At 40.0% G+C, this 22,973-nt stretch overlaps 1 protein-coding gene across 1 annotated transcript in view; it reads right to left on the bottom strand.

Annotated features, from left to right (window-relative positions):
- Positions 1-9,420: 9,420 nt before the first annotated feature.
- Positions 9,421-22,973, bottom strand: part of spen (spen family transcriptional repressor) — a 35,302-nt gene continuing 21,749 nt past the window's right edge. Inside the window, exons 4-15 of the mRNA XM_036590646.1 lie at positions 22,568-22,725; positions 22,020-22,220; positions 21,550-21,701; positions 21,302-21,427; positions 21,057-21,170; positions 20,836-20,949; positions 20,637-20,737; positions 12,826-20,521; positions 12,337-12,672; positions 12,013-12,207; positions 11,737-11,895; positions 9,421-11,407 (exon numbers count right to left, since the gene is read on the bottom strand). Coding sequence (XP_036446539.1) covers positions 11,276-11,407; positions 11,737-11,895; positions 12,013-12,207; positions 12,337-12,672; positions 12,826-20,521; positions 20,637-20,737; positions 20,836-20,949; positions 21,057-21,170; positions 21,302-21,427; positions 21,550-21,701; positions 22,020-22,220; positions 22,568-22,725 — 9,484 coding nt within the window. The 3' untranslated portion in view covers positions 9,421-11,275. The remainder of the gene's footprint in view (positions 11,408-11,736; positions 11,896-12,012; positions 12,208-12,336; positions 12,673-12,825; positions 20,522-20,636; positions 20,738-20,835; positions 20,950-21,056; positions 21,171-21,301; positions 21,428-21,549; positions 21,702-22,019; positions 22,221-22,567; positions 22,726-22,973) is intronic.

Genomic DNA, 22,973 nt, shown 5'->3' with positions numbered 1-22,973 from the left:
AATTCACTGTTCTAAATGTACAAAAAAGTGACATTCAGAATACATTTAAAATACATTTGAATACATTTTGATATGTCACATGGCTGTCGTCATTTTTACTTAATTTACACTGCTCTTCACTGCTACTGAATAATGTACTTTTAATGAAAAGTTCACTTATCATTTGAGTTTGGTTCAGAAAAAATAACCTATTCCTCCACTGCCGCTCCCACAATCCTCCAAGCATGAGTCCATTAGACCAATGCTAAGGGCGTCACTTATAAGTATGGCCACTGCTGAGAAGACTGTTTTGATCATCTCGTAAAAGAGCTCAGTAACACATTGATTTATCAGTCTACTCAGGCTTTAGCAGCAAGTATTTGTAAATAAGCCGTTTGCTGAGTTCGAAACGTAATGTGGACTGAATACAGATGCTTCTCCTCTTAAAAAGGTAATTTCTTCAAAATTTCTGGATAATTAAATAATTAAGAGGGGTTTGATGTGAAGTACTCTATTTTAAAGAAACCATCAGAATTGTTTGCAGTGGTGGTGATAGGAACCAGATGTCTGAAGAGTTTAATTCCTCTAGAAGTTCCCTCACAGAAATCGTTGTTATATGAAAAGGTCATGAATACACTGACTGATGTCTGAGATATTGCTTAACAATATTTTTGAGATAGGGTTCTGGCCTAAAGCTTTTTAAACGTTTTAATCTATTAATGGCAGAACGGTACATGCAGGTTGTTGTATGGCAAAATAGTCCCAAAAGTTATACATCATCGGCCTCACATATAAAAACCCAGACACGTGTAGGTTCACTGGCCTTTTGGATGGCAAATAAAGTGGCTATATTTGTGTTGTAGACAATGTGACCCCTGGTTCCTGTCACAACCACTTCAGTACGTTTCTCTACAATTAACCATTTTACATCAAACCACTCTGAAAGAGTTTGTTCACATCACAATGAAACTTGTAGTCCGTTACATCCCCACCAAAACACATCTTGAAGGCCCATTCTACGCAAGACCCTTTACCTAGTGACACTAAGGTCCAATCCCATTTCACCCCTTGCCCCTACCACTTAGCCCTTAGCCCTCTGTTTTGTGCGTTCACATCTAGGGTTAGGGAGTCCCAATTTTTGATGAGATAGAGGGGTAGAGCGAAGTGTTAGGGCTACATGATCCTCCAAACGGAAGTTTTTCAGAGGCTCACTCCAAACGGAGTGTTATGAGAAAAAAAGAAAAAAAACGCAAGATGGCTGCGCGAGCGACCAAAGAAACCCACAAATGTGAGAAATTTCTCTGTTCAAAAATTACGATAATCATTGTATTGTCTTAGTTTAATGTCGTTTCAATGTATTATGCTGCTTTTCTTCATAACAAGCATAAAAAATCGCTAATAGCATACTAACGTTTCGGTAGCTAGCTAGCTAACTTTCCCGTTCCACCTTAAATAGTCCAGCAGTATTGACGCCTGAAGCGCCAGAATGCCAAGTATATGTAACTGCTGCACCATTTAAGGTGGAACGGGAAAATTAGAACAAGAAGCTGGAGAATAGCTGACTTCAGCTTCATATTAGCAAAGAATGAGGGGTGGGTGATAATAAATAATTGTCTTATACCCCCTCTTTGAAAGCATGATGTCCTAAATGTAACTAAAGCCCAGCAGCGAGGTCGCTGAATTTTTCCCTTCTCTGATATCACTGAAGATGGGCCGGGTCGCCTACACAGCGCTGCCCGTAGCCTGTTAATGAAGCAATGTTTTTTGTTTTTTTTTAATTTGAGGGTTACGGCAAGATTCCAACCACTACCCCTTGTAAATCAGTTCCAAGGCGTTAGGGTGACACTCGAAAACAAGGGGTAGGGGTAAAAAGAAGAAATGGGATTGGGCCTCAGGTTTTCTGTTTAGTTTTGCCATATAGCACTCTCTACTTTTACCATTTCCTTCCTGTCCTTACCTTTTAATTAAAGGCTTCCACTTCTCCAACCAAGTTTAAGTCATGTGGCCACTAATTGAATGCCATCTTATTTTGTCCAGCTAGAAAGTACTTCCTGGGAATGGATACCTCCTAACGGCCTTTTGAGTAAAGAATTACTTACCAAATTATAGTCTTTGTGAGGAATGCTCCTTTTAATTTCACAAAGTAGAAGGATAAGAGAATTACTGCTTCTCATTATGAATAAATATTTGCATTTGCTTTTTTTTCATAGTTAAATATCTCTCAGATTGTTCACATTAAGAAATCTTTGTAAAGGAACTTCAGCAGAAATGCAATAATCAAAAACAGCCTGCCTTCAAGCAGCCTAAAAGAATTTTGCAATAACTTAATACGCTCGGATCATTTAAGTATCGTATCACATGCACCCAGGAGTGATGCATATGGCTTCAATAAAGATAACCCTTTGGGCAATTTGAATGAATTAGGTATTTGCATGCCTGCTCCTGCTCTAGCCACCAGCTAGAGTTCCTTATTGCATGCAGTGCCAAAGAAGCTACTGTACCATAGTTACCTTTGCTATGGGCCTGGCCCTGTAATCAAAGAGAAGGAGGACAGCACACAGGCTTGATTCTGCCACTTTTCCGTTCATTCCCCGAGCCTTCCACACTCACGCTTCCTGCCACTGCGTCCTTGCCTTTCTGGGAGTGGAGTGTCAATTAAAATTCCTGGTCTTGGCCTGTCATGGCATTGTAAATCTTCTGTGCTTCACCTCTTTTCTCTACCAACACACCCCTCTTCCTGCTGTGATGGAAAAATGAGATGGGCAGAGTGGTATTTTTGTTGAAGGGCTCCATGCTGACCCCTCTTGAACCTGGCTTCAGTTGTTTCTCAGATTCATACACTTAAGCATCTGTTTAATTCCAACCTAACCGTTCTCTTTTGTGCTTTGATCGCAAGGCAAGGCTCTAAAAATAAGGCAGGAAAAGAAAGAGCTCCACTAAAAAACAAGTCTCTTCAAAGAGGCTCAGCCGAAAGCCACAGTTTTGGAGGGAGATAGCGTTCCTGACAGACGTCCACTGTGGTGAGGTCGGGGATAAAACTTGATGATCTGCGAGAAGAGGCCCCTCTCTCTGTGATGTGTCTTCCCACGCACCACATGCGCAAATCTACAGAGAGGATCTTCCAGCATCATGGAGTCCTTGCCACCAAACACTGCCCATGAGAATTCTGCACATTCTCTGTGGAGGGCTAATGAGTCTCATTCAGGCAGCACCAAGTCCATCAAACCAAGAACTGGTCTAAAACCCAAAGGCTTCAACGTCCTTATTCTCACAAGTATGCAAAAACACACACACACACACACTGTGCACTATAAGCCAAAAGTTCCTGTTTGGTACCAAAAAAGGTTCTAAGACCCATGTATCAAACACAAGGCCTACAGGCCAGGTCAGGCCCGCTATACAATCCTATCTGGCCTGCAAAACTATTTTAATTTTCTATTAATATTAGGTCGTTTCACAGTGAGCTGTACTACAGTCTCCTGCATGCACTGCAACGTAATGTGTGCTCTGACTCTCCCAGCCCAACAACAGTCTATGGGGCAGCGGTTACACCTCAATTCTACACAATTCTATACAATTTTACACCAGGCATATCACCAAACACACTAGCTGCATTTCAGCTGCAGTTCATTCAATTTAAACACGTCAGCTCAGCAGCTTGGAAACTGAGCCCAAGTATTAATGAACTTGCAGCAAAGAAAGGATGCCAGGTGTCTAGTTCAAGCAAATAGGTAGGTTTAAAAGACTGAGCTCCTGTGGGACACTTACATTTTGAATATACACATAATATTTCTAAGTTTACTACAAGTGCTTGTATTTTACTGCTTTAGTTTTTGTGTATTTTGAATAAACAATGGCCAGTTCAGGTTACAGCACAACATTAATTAAAGATGAAATAAAAACTTTTTTTCTCTGGCCCACGGATTTGTCGAGATCTTTTAATATGGCCCTTTAAGTGGTTCAGTTTGACACCTTTGTTCTATGACTGAATGCAATAGCACTTTAAAAGGTCCTTTAACCCTGAGAACCTTTGGCTAATTTTGCATCTTTTATTTGTATTATGGGTAATTATAATTACATGGTATTTATATGAAACAACTACATATGTCATATGTTGTTATTTTCAATGCACTCTTTAAAAAGATGGTTCTTCAAGGGTTCTTTAGTAAAGACAATGGGCCTCATTCACCAACCGTTCATTAGACGAAATTCCTTCTTACAACTCACAAGATTCTGACATTCACCAACGTTTTCTTATTTGGGGTTTGTTCTCAGGGATCACTCTGAAGAACAATTTCACCATGTATAGAACACTTTAAGCATGAAATAGTTCTTTGAGTGTTCATGGTTCTATATAGAATCACTGTCTTTGCTAAAGAACCCTTGAAGAACCATCTTTTTAAAGATTGTATGCTATTTAGATGTGTTATCATATGAGATATCAGTGCTAAGCGAATGCTGATTTATTTCTGAATTTGGTCATTTTTTGATAAAAGAAATTTACTTAGCACATCCTACATTTTTGGAATGTTCTGAGTTTTTGGAATCACTTCTGGAACCTATACACATTAAAAGGCCACTTCAGAAATCCTGTTAGAAAATTATAGACAAGAGTGTCTGTGGGCTAAAAACACAAGAATTTTTTAATGATTTTCTATCCTCTTGGATCCAAGTATGACAGCAAGCAAATTAGGCCTTGGAATGTTTTTCTCAGAGCCACGATAAGAACTTTTAATAAAATTGATACAATTGTTCAGACAGATTTGTATATTTACTATCAGCTGTTTTTAAGACTTTAATGGAGGTCAGTGAAAATTAAAAGAGAAAGTTAAATTTCGCTGTTGTCGGAAGAAAACCTTGTATCTCCAAAATGGTAACTTTACAGAAAAAGGAAAAAAACATACTTTATTTTTAATGTAAGTCAATGGAACCAGACGTTTTTCCAAGTAATTTTGGGCCATTTCTTTTGGTACATTCATCATGAAATTTTACACACAATGTAACAGGCAACAGGTAATTTCAAATCATGTCAAAAACTGAAAAATGGACAAAAATGGACATACGAGGTTTTCTTCCGACAACAGCGATATGATTTATTATTCATTTATTTAGTATTATTTATTTTATCTATCTTTCTGAAAGTAATTGGATTGAAATAGACCCAGTCTTGCTTATTGAAACATGATCCACTGTTACCTTAAGAACCATGTACAGCATGTTCTTCATTAGGAAGAAGAACAATGTAACCATGCAAAGAACCATTTAAACATTCAAAACAGTCCTTTGAGGTATCATGGTTTACTTTACTTAACAACCCTTGAGGAACCTTCTTCAGTGTAGACAAATCAGAGCGGTTCCGTTCATTTCTCTTTATGGTCCAGGATGTGATGAACAACCCCCACATAAATACACACTGGGCTAGATATCTAACTGCACAAACACACGCATATCCTCTCTTTTCGGGAAGTAACGAGAGGAAAAATATCGGTGTCTACAAAAGCATTGTCCTCAAATAGACACGAAATGGGGTGCTAATTGAGGTTGGTATATTAAAGCCTTTATTTTCTTCTGTTTCCTAATGTGGAAAAACAGCTCTTGAAGCTTGATTTGATTTTATTGCTCCTCACTGTATAACCCAAGAGATCATCTGTTCTGTGTGAAATCAGCTGTGAAGCATTTTAGGTCAACATTTAAACCAGAGCTGTTCCCACATTTAAAAACAAAAGACAAACAAAATAGCAGCGTGTCACTCACTCCAGAGAAGTATACAACTGTTGGAGCAGTTGCTGGTAGCACAGCTGGCCTGTGCCATGCTCTCTTTCAGCAGCATGATTGCTCTGGCTGGTCAACGCAGCTGCATGCTGAATTCCTCACTGAACTATAGCCTTCATTAAGAAATGGCATATGGATATTTATCAACAGCTGCTACATACAGATAATGCTTATGCTACCAGAGTAATGAGTAAAACTGGTGCCATTTATGTACAGGATTTTTATCACAATTTTTATTTTTTTTTATGTCTGCTGCCCTTTACATTGAACGTAAATTTCATGATGAAGGGACCAAAAAATGAACAAAACTACTTGGTAAAAGGCTATGACCCTGCTGAACTCCACACCATAACTTTAATGGCATCTTTGCACTCACTGCACTGTACTGTATGTTATATCCTAGTGTTATTACACTATTCATATTTGCACAGTCTATTACTGCACTATTGATATTTGCACCAACAATTACTGTACAACTTTACTCTGCATACTTATCTATTATACTATATACTTAGTCCATTATTTTATTGTTATTCTGTTATTATACACTTTTTTTCTCTCTCCTATAAAAGTTTTTTTATTTTTGCATATGTATTATGGACACAACTGCTTTTGCTTTATATTAAGGCCTGGCAAAGAGTTGATGTGTTACATTCCCAGTGCACATGCCTCCCATTTAAAGTACAGTTTAGGTTATTGTCATATATGATGATTAAACTAGATCAAATCATAAACTGAGGAACTGTGTATTATTACTGAGATCCACTGCTGAAAAGCCTAATTTTCACCACTTTCTCTGGTTGAGATATGAACCACAGAACATTGCGTTTGTTTAGTAGTACTGCCATCAAGTGGCTGTCAGTAGCACTGCAGTAAGAAACAGCTATCACAACACTGTTAAAGAGGTACAGTTTTATGCAAAAGTTTTGGCGCCCCTTTAGTAGATTGTAAAAAAAGTGAAAAAGTACACATCCTCTACACTTCAAAAAGACAACAGAATTTAGGTCTCAGTCTTAAACAGTCTTCAGAGAATGAACATCTGCACATTTTAATGCACAATAACTGTCTATTTGCTGAATATAACATGCTGGAAAAAAACGTGTGCATTGTGGCCTGTTCAAAAGTTATGGCACATTTTATATTTTGTTTCATTTTCCTCGTTAAAGAAACTGAACCTAAAATTTGCAGAAAAATGTCGTATGTAAGTGTGTTTCCAGTAGAGGATGTGTTTATTTTCAGAGTTCAACTCTGAGTTTAGCTCATGAAAGCCTTGCTAATTAGCTGAAGAGATTAATTAGGTGTGATTAATGAGATAGAGTGCTAAACTATGCAGTGCTGTGGACCGCCACGACTGGAGTCTTGACTTTGACTTGAGTCCAGTGACTCGGACTCTGACTCAGACTTGAGCATCATAACTCGGAAAGACTCGAGACTCAAACTGAAAGAAACGTGGAGAGAGTCTGACTCCAGACGGGACTCTTCACAGCCGCCTACTTTACATATGAATGAATTCGCTTCCTGCCGTAAAACGAATAAACAGCCGCGTCGTCAGATCTCTGTTACTGAGCTTATGCTCGGCTTGTTTTATTTCGTGTACATCAGTGCGCCCTCGCTCAGCACTTAAACTCCAGTCTTACTGCAGAAACTCGCCGGACGAACTGACCATTTTTCTCATGGTAGCAAAACAGAAGAAACACGGCTCTCTCTGTTCGACCAGTTTCAACAGCTTCTGCAGGTAAACACGCGCAACATAGACCACGAGCCAGAAGTTGACGTTTTTCGTCAGCTTCATATCGGAATTAGGTGTCCCACCTTAAATGGTTTTTATTTAAGGTGGAACAGAAAATTCAAATAAGAAGCTGGTGAAGAAAAGTCAACTTCAGCCTCCTACATTCACCACCATTTTGCTGTCTTTTCTGTAAACGTCGTTCAGCTCGGTCATTTTGGTTTGTGTTGTCGTCTAAATTAAAATCTTTAATTGGCTTAGTTTTTATTTTAATCCTCTATCTTGTATCTCTTTAATCATTTATTCATCAATTATCTTCAAACAAAGTTATTCTTAGCAATAGTACTTTTAAAAGTTGTATTTTAGCTGGTAGGGTAAAATAATAATAATAATAATAATAATAATAATAATAATAAATGTATATACAGTCATACGTGCTGTCATTAAAAGGCTACAGTGCAGTCACCACTATTCAGTGTTAAGGCCTCAAATTATCTGAAGAATGCAGGCTGTTCAGGACTACTGACTTAGGACTCGACTTCAGACTCACTGTACTGATTTGAGGAAATCGAGACTCAACTTTCTTGACTTGGAACTTCTCCTCCTGACTGGAGACTTACTTGTTACTTGCAACTTATTGACTTGTTCCCACCTCTGGTTTCTTGATATATTTCATCTGCAACAAGAAAATGTCGAACACTGTTAAAGTCGCGCAGCTGAATTCTTGTTTTCTTGTTTCTCGTTCTCCAGCTTCTTGTTCTAATTGTCCCGTTCCACCTTAAATTGTAAAGCAGTTACGTTCTGGCGCATCAGGCGCCATTTAAGATGGAAAGGGAAAATTCGAACAAGAAGCTGGCAAATGAGAAGCTGAATTTGAAACGTTTGAAATTCGAAATTTTAAAACGTTGACAAACGTTTTACAAGAAACTATTACACTTTCGTTTCCTGTTGGAGATGTGAGAAAGGCAGCTATAGCTGCGCTAAAGCAGAGCAAAGTAAGTCTGGATTCTTGTTTATATTATATTTTTTAGTCTATACTAGGACATTAGCACATACTGAGACATATTTACAGCCAAGGTGGTAAAATGGATGTAAGTGTTGTGGCTCCCAAGGTGGTTTGATGGGTCAAAATGGCTCTTAACATTTGGGTTGCCAACCCCTGATCTAGGCCAACAATTGAACAGTTTGACATCAATAAACATCTTCAAACTAATGATGTCATTTTGATTCAGACTAAAATAAAGAGGTTTACTTGCTGCTCTGTAGGATAGAAAATGTTTCATAAAAGCAGCATTCCTGCATTTAATACTTTGTATCATCTTACAAAGATATCCATATTATTTTTCTGACAGAACGTTTATGAGAGGATTTGGACAATTCCTCACTGCAGAATCCTTCCACCTCCAATTTTGCCATCTCTGTGCCACCCCAGACATATACCAGTGATGTTGGATCTGTGACCTTGTATTATTGTGTCTATTTAAATGTTTGTACTGATTGTACTTATTCACATTTCAGGGATATCACTTTGATACCTAAATAAAAATGACATTTCGTAAAAGCAAAAAATAATTTCATTTGAAATAAAATACATATGTTTCAATATTATCCTGTTGGAGAACAGTAAACAGCCTTTTTCTGGATTTTATTAAGAGTGCCATAGATTTTTAGACTTACTGTTTCTTATCTGACATTTTTCTCCAAAATATGACTGCACTATTCCACTACTTTGCTAAACAATAAAGTAGCAGAACCAATATGACATTTATGGGTAATCTACAACATTAACATTTCACAAACTGAGACTGACATACAGATCTACACTTAACTGGAAAATGATGCTCTTTTAAATTACATGTATCAACATATACTTTCAAAACTCCATTAAAATTGTTTTAAAATGATTTACTGTTCATAAAAAAAACTTAAGCACACACTTAAAGGTAGATAATGAGTGACCATTTAATGATCTGTAGAAGTGTTACCCAACAATTTCCTTTTTTTTTACATTTTGAAATGTCCTCATAGAGGAACAGCAAAATACACACAGAACAACAAAATAAAATAAATCAGAAAGGAAATCCCAAGATCTGCTTGTTTTCCATTTTGGTATGTTGATTTTTAATTTGTATGTCAAAATTATAAGTGCCTTCAATGTCTTCATGAGCCATCAGTCTGCAGTCAGTACAATCAAACTGCAAGAGTGAGACACATGCTTTAATTTCTGCATCGCTTTACTTCTGGCTCTGTTTCTTCAGACTGCTTCGTTTTGTCTTACAAAACAAAATAAAGATATTGAAAGAAGCGGAAACAAAATTAGGACATACATGGACTAAAATGAGTATTTACATCTTGGCTCAAGATGACAGACACCAGAAGAAAGGGGGAAGTGAAGTTACAGATTTGTACACATTTCTTTACACATTTCATTTTTTAAACAAATAATTTTTGACCATCTGCATGGCACATCTCAGTACTGAGAGGCGTATCTGTTGAGAGGCCAAAAATGATACATAAAGGTTAAAACACAAAGCAAAAATGTTAAGAACACACTTTCAGGATTCATACAAGACAGAACCCCCAATTATGACATGATCTTTGTCAGAGCAATTATCTGACAAAATAAAAATAAAAAAGAAACATAACAGAAACAGAGGTAGGGGACCATAAATATATAAAACAAGGCAAAGTGAAAGCAGAGCTGTAAAAGATCCAGTGACAAATACAAAGTCAAGTATTAAAATAAAATTTGATTGAACTGATTCACTTTTTCTTTCTTTTCAAAAGAATTTGGCACTGAACTGATTCAGACAAATAAAGCAATACAGGTGATACTGGTTACACTGACTTTTATGGTCGATGGCAACATCTTGTTTCGTTGTTATGGGTAATCCACAGGGTCTCCTGACAGCTTTGAACGTATTTAAATATTTATAATATTTACAGAGTCCCACTTAACCCAAGTAACCTCAAGTCTTGAATAGAAAGAGAAAACATTTACATACAATCCCCTATTGAGGCATCAAGTGTAAACTCTATGACTCACAATAACTCTGCGCAGTCCCTTTAGGAAAGAACAGAGTGCACATTGAGAGCTGTTTCAAAAAATGACATGGAAGTAAATAGCTGACTGGTGACAGAACAGTAGTTGCAGTATAAACAAAGTTTTATCATACACTGTTTTCAAACAGTTCACAAAGAAATTTCACAAAATGCTTTCTCACCAGCTTCAATTTTTTTTTTCTTTTCTTTTCCACACATGGCTGGTGACAGAGGCATGTCAAAGTAATATGCATCACTTCAATATTCGGATCTGTACAAAGTCCACAGATTTCCATGTTTTGATTTCCCTAACATAGTGCAATGACTTGATCTGATCCATTTTTAAGAAAATTAAAAAATAATAAATCACAATCATCATTTCAATGAAATAAAAAACAATTGTTTCTCAGTCCCATGCCTTTTTAACCGCAAAAGATTTGATCTTTAATGTGTTAAAAAACCATAGATACAAACCTTCAAAACTTTAGCAATGAAAACAGTAAAATGAATGATCAGAAAATTGATCATTGCAAATCTAGATCCATTTACTAGTGTGCGCTCTCAAATGAGAGTTAAATGGCTAAATGGAATAAGAGATCAAAGAATGAATTAAGGATCCGGTGAAAGAACAAAGGAAAAATGAATGCATGTCCAAAGAGGAGTAAACCCATTCAACATTGAGGCATTTTCCAGAATGTTGTTCAGCTGGTGTTGGCATACTGCTCATTTAGGAAAACGGGCTCTCCCTGGAAAGTCTCAGACAGATGCAATAACAATCATGAGATGTGGAGAGATGCTGGAGATGCTGTTCAGAAGGTCCGGAGCAAGGTGAGACAAGTGGCTCTCAGAAAACTCACATGGAGGGAAAATTTGGACAACATAGGCCGGCTACAAAAGAGAATTGAAAATTATTATTACATTCTTTTCCCTTCTCAGGGTTCTATATTATATGGAAAACATCAGGTTAATTAGGAATTGACAGAGTACAGAATTAGGACAGGGCCAATATTCTTTGTTGAACATTATGATATATTTTAATATTGTGAAGGTTTAACCAATAACGCTCTGTATAAATGGGGAGGAAAAAACTCCCTGCTCAGCAAATGAATAGGTTGTTTTCACAGCACGTGTGATCACTGTTATCCTAGAACCTTTTTAAATAGGTACTAATTTATATGCATGCACACTGCTCTTCAGCTGTGTTCAAGTCCACTCACCTGATTGGAGCCTGGGTTGGGAACATTAATTATTCCAGCAGCTTGTTTTGCCTGCAGGTATGTAATAAAGCCTGTTTTGAGGGCATGAGTCTGGTTGAAAACATCTTCTTGGTCTAGGCCACAAGGTAATGCCAAAAGGAGGCAGTAATCACTCTCAACCTAAAAAAGAGCCAAAATAAAGGAAATTTATCTTCCTCATACTTTCCTGAATCGCAAATATGCTCATACTCCAGATGTAACTACAGTTATTAAGTTGGTTATGCAAGTAAATCGTACAGTCATCCTCCTAGCAACTCCATCAAGCTGAGAAGCTTCTAGACGCATTCTCTGTGCAATACGAAGAGGAGGACCTCCCTCTGGTGGTGGCAGTGAGCGATGAGCCAGTACATTATTACCAGAAACAAAGTGCAACTGGACAGCTGCACTGTCGTTCTTCAGTGCCAAGTGGCCTTGCCATACAATAGGATACTTCTGTACAAAGAAGAAAAAACACAAAGGAAACCTGTTATGGACTAAACAGCAATACGCTAATCTTTGTTATAATGACTAAACTGACTCCAATCAGAATTGATCCAGCACTGCTTATACAATATAACTCACTTTTAAGAGATGCACCATGTCAACTGATGGATGTCCTGCATTGTCAAGTTTTATATCTGCTCGCATCTGCGACGATGATGAAGAGGGTAGTGGAAGCTGCCCTGATGCTATGCTCTGAAGTCCCTTCTGCAGAGAGGGTGATAAATCTGATTTGGGTGTAATGGCTGTTGGAGAGGTGTAAGAGGGAGAGGCAGTCTCACTCTGGATTCGAGCTACATGAGATAAATCCATGGAGCCTGGATGCCTAACATGTGAGATGTCAAGTTTTGGTTCAGCAAGTGGCCCACCAGATGTGATATGGGCAACCTTAGGCCTGTGATCACCCTCCTGAGACCCCTGATAAAGAGAAAATTTTGAAAGTATAGTGGATTAATCTGCATATTTATATTCAAAGTGAGTACTTTGTATAGGTCTCACTGACCAAAACAGTTAAAACAATAATTTACATTTATTATTGTTATGACATTTAATATTAGTTTATTGTCTCACCTGAGATGGAGTGATGCTACGGTTGGCCACATTGATCCCAATTACTGAGTGACTAGGTAATTGGGAGTGGAAGCCTCGCATTTCTCTGTAGTACTCAGGTATGGAGCTTGCATTGCCAGGATGTAGCAGTGGCACTCCTTGAGGAGCGATCACAGAGCCAGAAGAATGACCAACTATTCTACTCTCTGAATGAGGAGAACGTGGCATTTTTACATCCAGTGCTTTTGACGCATCTCTCAAAGCCTGTGGAGAGTTCTTAACAACAGGGGGAGTTTTGGAGGAAGCTGTAGAGATGTGTGAAGAAGACGACATTGACGGGGGCTCTGGTGTTTGAGTCTGGTGGGCTTCAATAACTCCTGGATGGTCTGTTAACTGCTGGTGCATAAGTATACGCACGTCTCTGTTGTACTGATCTAGACGCAATGCACTATGGTGTATCCCTTTGTATTCAGGCTGGATTACCATGACATCTGATTGTAACTGAGGCACAGATGGCCTACGAGTTCCCTGATGGAAGTGTCGCACATCATCATCACTTGCTCCACTCACTTGGCCAGCACCAGGGGGACCTGCGTGTGATTTAAGCAGCATATCTCTGATTACTGCTGGCTGGGGTGTGGTGGATCGTTGTTGAGGACCGGATCGTGGGGAGGAGAGAGAATCTGTACGCATTCCATAGTTAATTCCAGACAATGATGGAGTATTCATTCTGACATTTCCTTGAGACAAATGACTAATGGGCACTGACTGTGAGACATTATGAGGGGGCATGATGACTGACTGCTCGGGGTGATGTACGTTTGTCACATACTGAGGCAATGGCCCACTTGGACCCAGGACTACTGAGGTACTAGTGGGGCAAACCTTGGAGAACGGGGAGGCTGAATTGCCTGATGTCCTTGGAGAGTGTGGCTCTTGTTTTGAATGACAGATCAACCTGTCATTAGGAGTACCTGGATTTGAAATGTGATTCCCTGCTAAAGCGGAAGGGTGTGGACTTAAAACAGAACTTTGATTGAATGCCTGGGGTTGTTTTACATCAGCTTTCAATGAAACAGATTCTGCAACTGATGCTTTTTTGGTGTGCGGTTGGTGCAACATAGATTGGTTATACCTCAGAATCTGAGTATTTGTACTTGACTGTTGGAAAGCTTTAACAGGAGCACTATGGGGACCACTGTGATATGGTAATTCAGATTTGTCAGAACCAGGAATGTCCTGTTTTATGGAAGAAATGACAGGCTGGGCATTGAACCCCTGACTGTTTAATACAGAACCTGCATGTCCTTGACCTGTGGGTGTCTGGGATCCTTTAGGAGTAGAGGGTTGAGTTGGAAGTGACTCTTGCTTCTGAGATTTTGAAACAGATTGTTGAAATTCAATGTCAACTGCACTGGGTGGTGGGATCTGGCTAATTTTGGCAACAATACGTTGAGGTCCTCCTGTCTTTTGACCTGAATAACTCAGTACCATCACCCCCTCTGAAGTGTTTACTCTCAAACCAGGCCCAGAGCCTGTGTTACTAGATGCGTTATCAGAAGCAGGTCGCCCTTCATCAGATGCTGAGAGTCCATGGTATCTACTGTTTTCATTCACGCCTAAACGATATTTCTGCTTAGGCTGAGACAGTCCGGAGCTGCGGTTGCTCAAAGAGATGCGAGGAGTGTCATCAAAATCGAAGGGCATAGGAATCCGACTGATAACTGAGGTAGCAGTAGAAGAGATGACTGAATTCCCCATTTTCTCCTTGAATATATGCAGGGTCTCAGTGGGTTGGGGAGGTGGCTGTGGAGGTACCATTTGTGGTGTAACTGGTGTTATAGGGCTGGGTCTATCCTCAGGAAGTGCGGACTTCACGACAGATGAATTTTCATTCTGAGACATCCGAGGGTCTGCTAATGTGGTTGTAAGCAGTGTGCTTGGAACAGCACTGCTGTTTGAAGCAGATACATATTTTGGCTCCATCAGGATCTTTCGCAGAGTGCTAGAGCTAGGATCAATATCAGAAGCTTTTGTGTCAGGGGGAATTGGAGGATTTGCTGAAGGGCCTCCTACTCCTACAGTTGGTGCTGATGCAGACATTGTAACTTGGGGTGCAGGAAGTACACCTTTCTCCTCTGTCCTGTTCCTCCAATCAGGTGTTGTGAGAGGTACCTTAGCTAAACGAGCTGGTGCTACACTTAGTCGAGTTGGAGGTGGGCTAAGTGCAGGAGCTACTGGCTCTAAGGATGGTTCTGGTGATCTAAAATACGAAGGACTGTTACTTCCAGAATGGAAGGCTGATTCTTGAGGTTCAGGCTGGTCTATAGCAGGCTGTTCTGCCTCCTTTGGAGTGTCCAAAGTCACTGTTGATGCCACGTCATGTTTACATGCAGCAGCAACAGTGACAACAGTAGCTATTGCTGATGATGTGGCTGCTTTTGGGTTGACAGTTTGTATGTCTTCAGGAATGGACTCTGGTAGTTTAACTGCTGCAGGTTCAGCTTCATATGCTGTACCTGCTGAGATATCCGCTCTTTTGTTAGCAGAAACCTTTCGACCCTTGGATTTCTTTGGCGTTTTAGGCCGTGCTCTTCCTCCCTTCTTGGGCATCTCTGATGGTGGACATTCAATAACATTTCTTGGTTCAGATGATTTAGCATCTGGAGTCAAACTACTACATGGCTCAGAATCTATAATGTTATTTATTGCCAAGTCCGTCTCTGGTTCCATAACCTCATTTGCTGTGGACAAAACTAATGGCTCGGATGTGGGAAGGAGTGCTGTGTATGTAGAAGGAGCATGGAATCCATCTGCATCACCAGAAATATCTTCTGCAGTAATTGAATCTATTGCAGCAGCAAGCTCAGTTTCACTTGCAGGATTGGCTGGCTTTTCCACTTCTGTTTCATCTTCAGGCTCTGCTGCAACAGGTGGTAACACGGTAGAGGGTTGAGAAGCAGGTTCCTTGTACGGTGTTGGTGGTTGCTCAACTGCTAGCTTAGAAATATTTTCCACTGCCCTTTCCAGCTCCATTTGCCGGGCAAGTAAGACAGCCTCTGGCTCAGCAGGAGGCTCTGAATCAGATAGAGGGTCTTCCTTTTCGTCTGGGCTGAGATCATCTACTTCTTTGAAGTAGCTTGGTGTTTTAGACTCTTCTTTAACAGATATTTCTGTTTTAGTCTTCTTCAAAGACTGTTCACTGTCCTCATCTCCAGAGTGCAAGGCATCTTTAACTGCATCCCCACTCAGATTAATGACAAGGTTTTTCAGGTTCACAGCCTTATCATCTGGAGCTGCTTTGGTGCTGCGGGTCAATCTCGGCACCTTCCCTTTCACACTCCTATCGGTCGTCTGTGTTTTTTCCACAGTATCTGTCTCTGCCTTTTCATCCAGTTTTTCCACACCACCTTTCTTCTCAGCATATTTACTTTCTTTTTCTCTTTTGGATGTTGTTTGTTGCTTTATGCCTGACAGTGTATTTGCAACTTCTGAGGGAGTCTCGTCTTTTATTTTGTCCTGAGACTCCAGGGTTTCAGAGACATCAGGCGGACTGGACACTGTGCTCTGTGACTGCTTGTCTGCTTTAGCTGCTTTTCTACTCTGTGTAGCTCTAACTCCTGATTGTGTCTTTTGAGAGCGAGGAGAGCGCCATCCCTCTGCAACTTTAGTGACTTCACCACCGCTTCCAGACTCTTTGCTATCGGTGTCTTCACCCTCAGAATTTTTTGTTTGCTCCACCTTCATTGGAGACACATCATCCCCTCTTTTACGTGTTTTAGGTGGGCGACCTCTCCTTGTGACAGCTGGTGTAGGCAATACATCTTGCTGCACAGACTCTTTGTCAACAGCTCGTTTCCGCATAGAGCGAGAGGATTCGGGGACATCCTTGCCTGGTTGTTGATGTGCTTCATCCTCAGGTGGTGTAGCATACACAGAACGAACATTCCGCCTTTGCCGTGTTCTGCCATGTGGCAGACTTGAATCACTGGCCTGCTCCAAATCTGTTGCATGAATAGGAGACTTGGATGTGTTTTTGGAATCAGCTTGGACTTTTGTGGCCTCTCCTCTTGGTGATGATGCCCTTTTTAGCTTTTCTCTGTCAATACGTTCACTCTTACGGATAGCTGGTTTCTCACTGTTAGCTTGCTGAGCTGGCACTGTAGGTATTAACGCTGATGGGTTTGCTTTTGCCTTTTTATTCTTTGGCTGTTTGCGTGTTGGTTGTGCTCGTTCAGCCTCAGGTTCAGAGACTGCCAGCTGCACCTCCAAAGATGACTCAGTGGTTTCGTTAGAATTACACTCAAGCTGCTCAGTTTTATCTTCTGAAAGCTCTACCTTAGGAGTCTCTTGAGCATCTTCAAACTTAGGTGAAAGTGACTCTGCAGATTCTGGCTCTGCATTACTTAAGGACGCACCAGGAGTGGGAGGCTTCACATCGAGGTTCTGCTCCTCAGCTAAGGTGTTTGCAGCTGGTGCTCTGGGTTCACAAAATTCCTCATTAGGCTCAGCTTCAGTGCTGTCTTTATTTGGCATAGGCGGTGTGGTTACTGGAATAACTGCTTTAATGCTGCTCAATTGACTTGGCAGTTGAGGGGAAATTGTCTGAGTATCTTCTAATTTCTCATGCAGAGTTGGTGCCATAGGTAACTCTGCTGATGTAGTTGGCCAAGTTGGCTTATCCTGCTGAAAAGATGTCTCTGTGGGGGTGGGGACAGAGAGAGGTGCCAGTGAAGTAGGGCTCATTGATTTGAATCCATGCACAGCATCAGGCATGTCCGGGGACTGCACTTGCTCTTGATCTGGTACAATACCTTTCTCAACTGTCTCAGTCACACTGGCTTTTTCAAAAGTGTGTAGCTCTTGGTCTTTGTCTTTTTTTTGCTGTAGCTCCAAGAAACGGTTACGGAAAAGCACTACAGGCTCCTGTGAAATATCTGCTCCTGCTGCAGCCTTTTCCACAGTGACACTAGTTTTACCATTATCTCTATCTATTCTAACCTCAGGATCATTGTCTTTGCGTTCAAGATGTCGAAGACGTCTGGAGTCTTGCTCAAAGATAGAGCTGTGAAGAAAACGAGAGGCAAATAGCTCCTGGCGCTCTTGTTCCTCTGGTTTGGGGTCTTCCTTTTTGTCATCATGCTTTCCTTCAGAGTCAGAACGAATTTTCTTTTTCTTCATATACCAGGAAGGAATAGGCCTTGGTGTGGGCTCAACTTTCTCCTTGTCAGTGACAGTCCGAAAGCTTGTGAACCTTGAGTCATAGCCAAGGAAAGACCAATTGTCTTCCCTTGATGAAGAGAGAGATTTAGCACGCTCAAGCAAAGCTTTTGTGTCGGGTGTTATCGTCTTATCCAGGGCAAATTCATAAAACTTGTTTTTCTCTAGGGATCCTGAGAGCTTCAGGTCTAGAAGTCTTCCCTCACGTTCTCTTTTGAAGGCAGTGTCCAGCTTTGGTGAGAGATGTCTAATATCACCTCCATCATCATCCGAGTCTGACTGAACCTCTCCAGGCTCCAGTTCACGTACAAGGCGTTTTCTAATGCTCTCACGTTTCACAATGCTGCTTGGAAAGTTCATTTCTACTTTCAATGTATCCTGCCTCATTTTTCTCTCCCAGCACAACTCTTCTTCACCAAGCAGTGATTTCTTAAGCTTGAATAATTCTGCATCTGTGACAGGATTGTCATCATTGCATTTTAGTCCATCTAAATGAGAGGTAATTTTGTTTTCTGTTTTTGGTGAATCTTTTATCTCTCTGTCAGACATTAAATGTAATATGTCAGCAGGTGACTCTTCGTCAACTATGGCAGAGGTAAACCTCCTTTCAGTCTCATTGTTTAATTGCCTGGAACTCCGATATTTGCGCTCCCTATTAGTGCTTAAATCATAATCAAATGGTTCTGACTTCTTCCTCTTTAGGGGAGGGGAGTCTTCAGTGACATCCTGAGGGGGTTTACCTATCTCATGTACAAGACTTCGGCGATCAAAGTCCTCAGCATCAGTGCTAGGTGTACTTTCAGTTTTATCTGTTTTGTCACATTCTTGAAGCTGCTGTTGGAGACGACGACTTTTCTCCATTTGCTTTCTGCAGCTTTGGGAGTGGTCAATATCAAAGAGTAATCGTCCTTCACTATCCACTGTATCTTTATCATTTAATGCAGAGCGCCCTTCATGTTTGCTCTGTCTTAAGTGTTGCTCTCTTGAGTGTTCCATTTCAAAGTTTCCATCATCAGACACTGTAGGATTGAGGCAAGGCTGGCTCTTTGCTCCAAAATCCTGTATCTTCTGGTCATGACTGTTTAAAGAAAGTGTTGCCTCCCCTGTTGGTTCAGCAAGTCTAGATTGAAGGTCTGGACTAAGACCAAGATCTCTGCTCACATCTGATCCATCTCCTGTGGTATTTACAGTAACCAGTTTCTCTGTCTTAGCATTTTTGTTCTCTCGTTTAAGGACCTCCATTTGAGAGAATTTTCTGTCCCCATCTATCCCTTTTGACAAATGACAATCACTCAGCCTTTTCAATCCAAACCCCCCTTCGTCTTCTTCCTGTGTTAACTGTCTTAAGCGATTAGCTTTTGCAGTTGCTTCCTCAAAGCGCCTCTTTCGAGCAGCTAAACGATCACTATCCATAGAAGAATTATCAAATGCAAGCTCAGCTTTAATGTATTGTCTGCCTTTGTTTTTTCCTTCTTTGTCTACAACCTCCACCTGGCTAGCCAAACATTTATCTTTGGGAACTTTTCCATGTTTAAGGACCTCTCTATTTTGAGTTTCTATTCGAAGGGACGTATTCTTGTGGTCAGCTGAGTGAAGTGGGGGTGGAGACTTGACAGGATCACTGCCAGCCTTTACCCTTTGTTTCTCAATAACTGTATGGTCCATTAACTTCCCTTCTTTTTCTTTGACTCGTGTTAGCTGGACAACACAAGGTGGAAGATCCAGTCTTCCTTTTCCAGAATCTTTTTCTCTGAGCAGGAATTTGCTGGAATTACGCTGAGCTGTATCAGGGCTCGCTTCCCTGTCAGGTTCAGGTTCAGTCTCAGATGATGGAACACTAGGAGATGCAAGTTTTAATTTCCTTAACTTCTGCTTCTCAGCTCTGTCCTTGTCTCCTTTATCCTTCCGTCCAATACGCCTTTCTTTTTCTCCCCCATTTCCACGCTCTGTTTCAAAGAGTGGTCTTTCTTTCTCAAGTTTATCACTTTTATTATATCGGTCTAAACGAATTCTGTCTGGCTTTTCAAAGCGTGGTGGTGAAATTGAGCTGCAGCTGCCACTTCGCTCAGAGGAGCGACTGTAAATATGATGCTCAGAGTCACTAGGTAACCGTTCAGAGAGTGAGGGAGAACCAGCAGGGCTAGCAGGGCGACGTGGATGAGATGGACTCTGGCTGTGCTCAATTGTCCGTCGACCATGATCACGTTCACGATCTGTTTCAAAGCGTTCTCTATCTCTATCACGTTCTCGCTGCATGTAGCTGTATTTTCGAATGTCTTGCTCATAAGGATCTCTGTAATCCCTGTATTCACGGGGCTCATCATAATATCGTGGGTCATAGTAGTCTGTGGCATAAGGATCCCATTCTGTGTAAAACTCCCGACTTCTGGCAGGATATTTGCGACGTGGATCCTCTGTGTAGGTTCCAGGGGTTCGAACATTTTCATAATATGTCCGCTCTGTGGAGAATTCATGATATGATGGTCTGCGGTCATCTCTGTAGAAGGGAGAAAGAATGTATACTGTTAAAAGTAGGTTTTGATGATTTATCAAACATAAAAGAAGAAATGTAATGATTTTACAATGATTAATGCCAAAAAAACATCACGAACCGCCGCTCAGATAGGATGTCATAAAAATCTCTGATGTCTTGTCCAGATGCCTGCATTGAACGGTAGAAAGCCATCTGACTTTCATGGTTGGCAAAGTCAACCTGAAAAGTAATATTGTCAATTCATGAGCAAATAAGAACACAAAAAAGTGATACATAAAAATATATATATATATTTAATAGCCAAATTTTTTGTGCACCTTAATTTTGTTACCCCCAATCTTCCAGCCCTTGGTTTCCTTTACTGCAGCCTGTGCACACTCTATATTATTGTACAGGACAAGGGCCATTCCCTTTAATCTGTCAAAGACAACCTAGAAAAGAGAGGAATAGATAATGAGAGCAACATAGGTGAAACATTGATACAAGATTGAAATTATTCTGAAATTAAACCGAAATTATTCCTAGGAAGAATGTATACCTTAACAACATGACCATAACGGCAGAAGTGGCGTGTAAGATACTGTTCTGTAATGTTGGAAGCCAGGCCATCCAGCCATACACATGTGGTAGGCATACTTTTGCCAAATCCCAACTGTAACAAAAAAACAAAGAAAAAAATAAAATAAACATTAACATTTCTAATATATGCATATGCAGCTACCTAAAGAACATCAAGTTCATTTTTTTAAACTCAATAAAAAGGTACATATTTTTTATCCTTACCTTTAACCTATTGTTCCCAAGGTATTCACCATCCATTTTCTTTATTGCTTTGCAGACACTAGCAATATCGCAGTACTGCAAAAAGGCATACTGTGGAGCACCATTTACCTTCTTTATATCAATATCCTACAGAGGACAGATACGCCAGTAATGGTTAGTATTTAAATGAAACAATTGGCTGTTGTTCTCCATGTTAATTGCAAAATTTTGGCAAGAGAACTTCTCGAAATCATCCAAATTCAACTTACAACAATCTCCCCAAAACGCTGAAAAATGTTAAGCAGGTCATGGTAGGTTGTAGTCTTCTCCAAATTTCCAATGAACAGTGTCCGCGTAGCTTTGGGATGGAATTCATCTATCCGTTCGTCCAGCGGTCGGAACTCATTCTCACTCTCTGTTTCTACAAAGCAATGGAATAATTGACAATAATTGAGAAAACAGTCAAACTAGCAAAAAACGAGTAGAGGGCATATATGAATTAAACCAACAATGAAAACAATGAAAAAGTAAAACTTGTATAATAACTGCCTTCACCGTGGGAGTAAATGTCACGATCTACCACATATAATATTATTTAAGAATGTATGTGAAGTAAGATTTGAAGATGTGTGAAAATCTATAATCTGTAAACATGTGCAATATCACTCACAAATAAGCACCCATGCATTGCTAGCACAAACTGTTCAACATCAACTCCTTGTATTAATCAATAACTTACCAGGGCCGGTCCAAGCAGTAACATCAATCTGCATCCCAAAAAAGAGCTTCCCTTTTGATGCACTAAGGGCTTTCTCCTGATCCTCTTGTTGACGAAAGAAGACAAGTCCATAGCGTTCCTCAGAAGCACCATGAATCTGCACAGATGTCACTTTGCCATGTTTCTTAAACTCATGGAAAAGACCATCTTTCAGGCTTGTATCTGTAATTTAGACAATACACATTATTTGAACATCATATTTTAAGAAGAGTTTTATTCAAATCAAAACTGTTTACAACGATCAAGCAAGTGAAAAACTATACCAAGCAACTTGTAGCTAAACTAAAACTGTACAGTGAACATGCAATAAACATTACAAAGCATATGCTCAAGTCAGGACAAAGCTGCCACAAAAATGATCAACACTAACACAGCAAAAATGGTATTCGGAAAAGTGAAATCATCTTAAATCTACTTCTCATTTTGACTTATTTCTAGATGTTTTAACCTATTTTTTACCTGCAAAGACATTTTTTGCAGAGAATAATTTTCCAATAATTACACTTTACCTGTTGAGCGCACAGGGAGGTTTTGCACCTTGATTCCAAAGCTTTTGCGAGGCTCGTCTTTGTCTAGTGGAGGGAGGGGTTGAGAGGAAGGAGCAGGTACAGCAGCTGACTGAACAGATCGAGCTGGGGACTCATCACTAGAACTGCTACTGGAATCACTGGTAATAGAGCACAAAACGCAAAAACATCTGGAGATGAAGCAAGAGCAAAATACATATGTACATTCACAAACATTCAAAGCTGTATTTTCAATTTCTTTTTTCTTTTACTAATAAAGCAGAGGAGATCCACAGAGATACACATGAAATGTCTCTCCTCAAGCAAATCTTTTTCATTTTGCATTAAACCAAGTGGCATCATTAAAAGAATTGATTAAATTAGTTTTATCCATGTAGAAAACTGACTG

The sequence above is a fragment of the Colossoma macropomum genome, unplaced genomic scaffold, assembly GCF_904425465.1.
Source record: "Colossoma macropomum unplaced genomic scaffold, Colossoma_macropomum, whole genome shotgun sequence".
NCBI classification, from domain to species: Eukaryota; Metazoa; Chordata; class Actinopteri; order Characiformes; family Serrasalmidae; genus Colossoma; species Colossoma macropomum.
The sequence above is the reverse complement of the archived record's forward strand: the minus strand, read 5'-3'. Positions and strand labels throughout refer to the sequence as shown.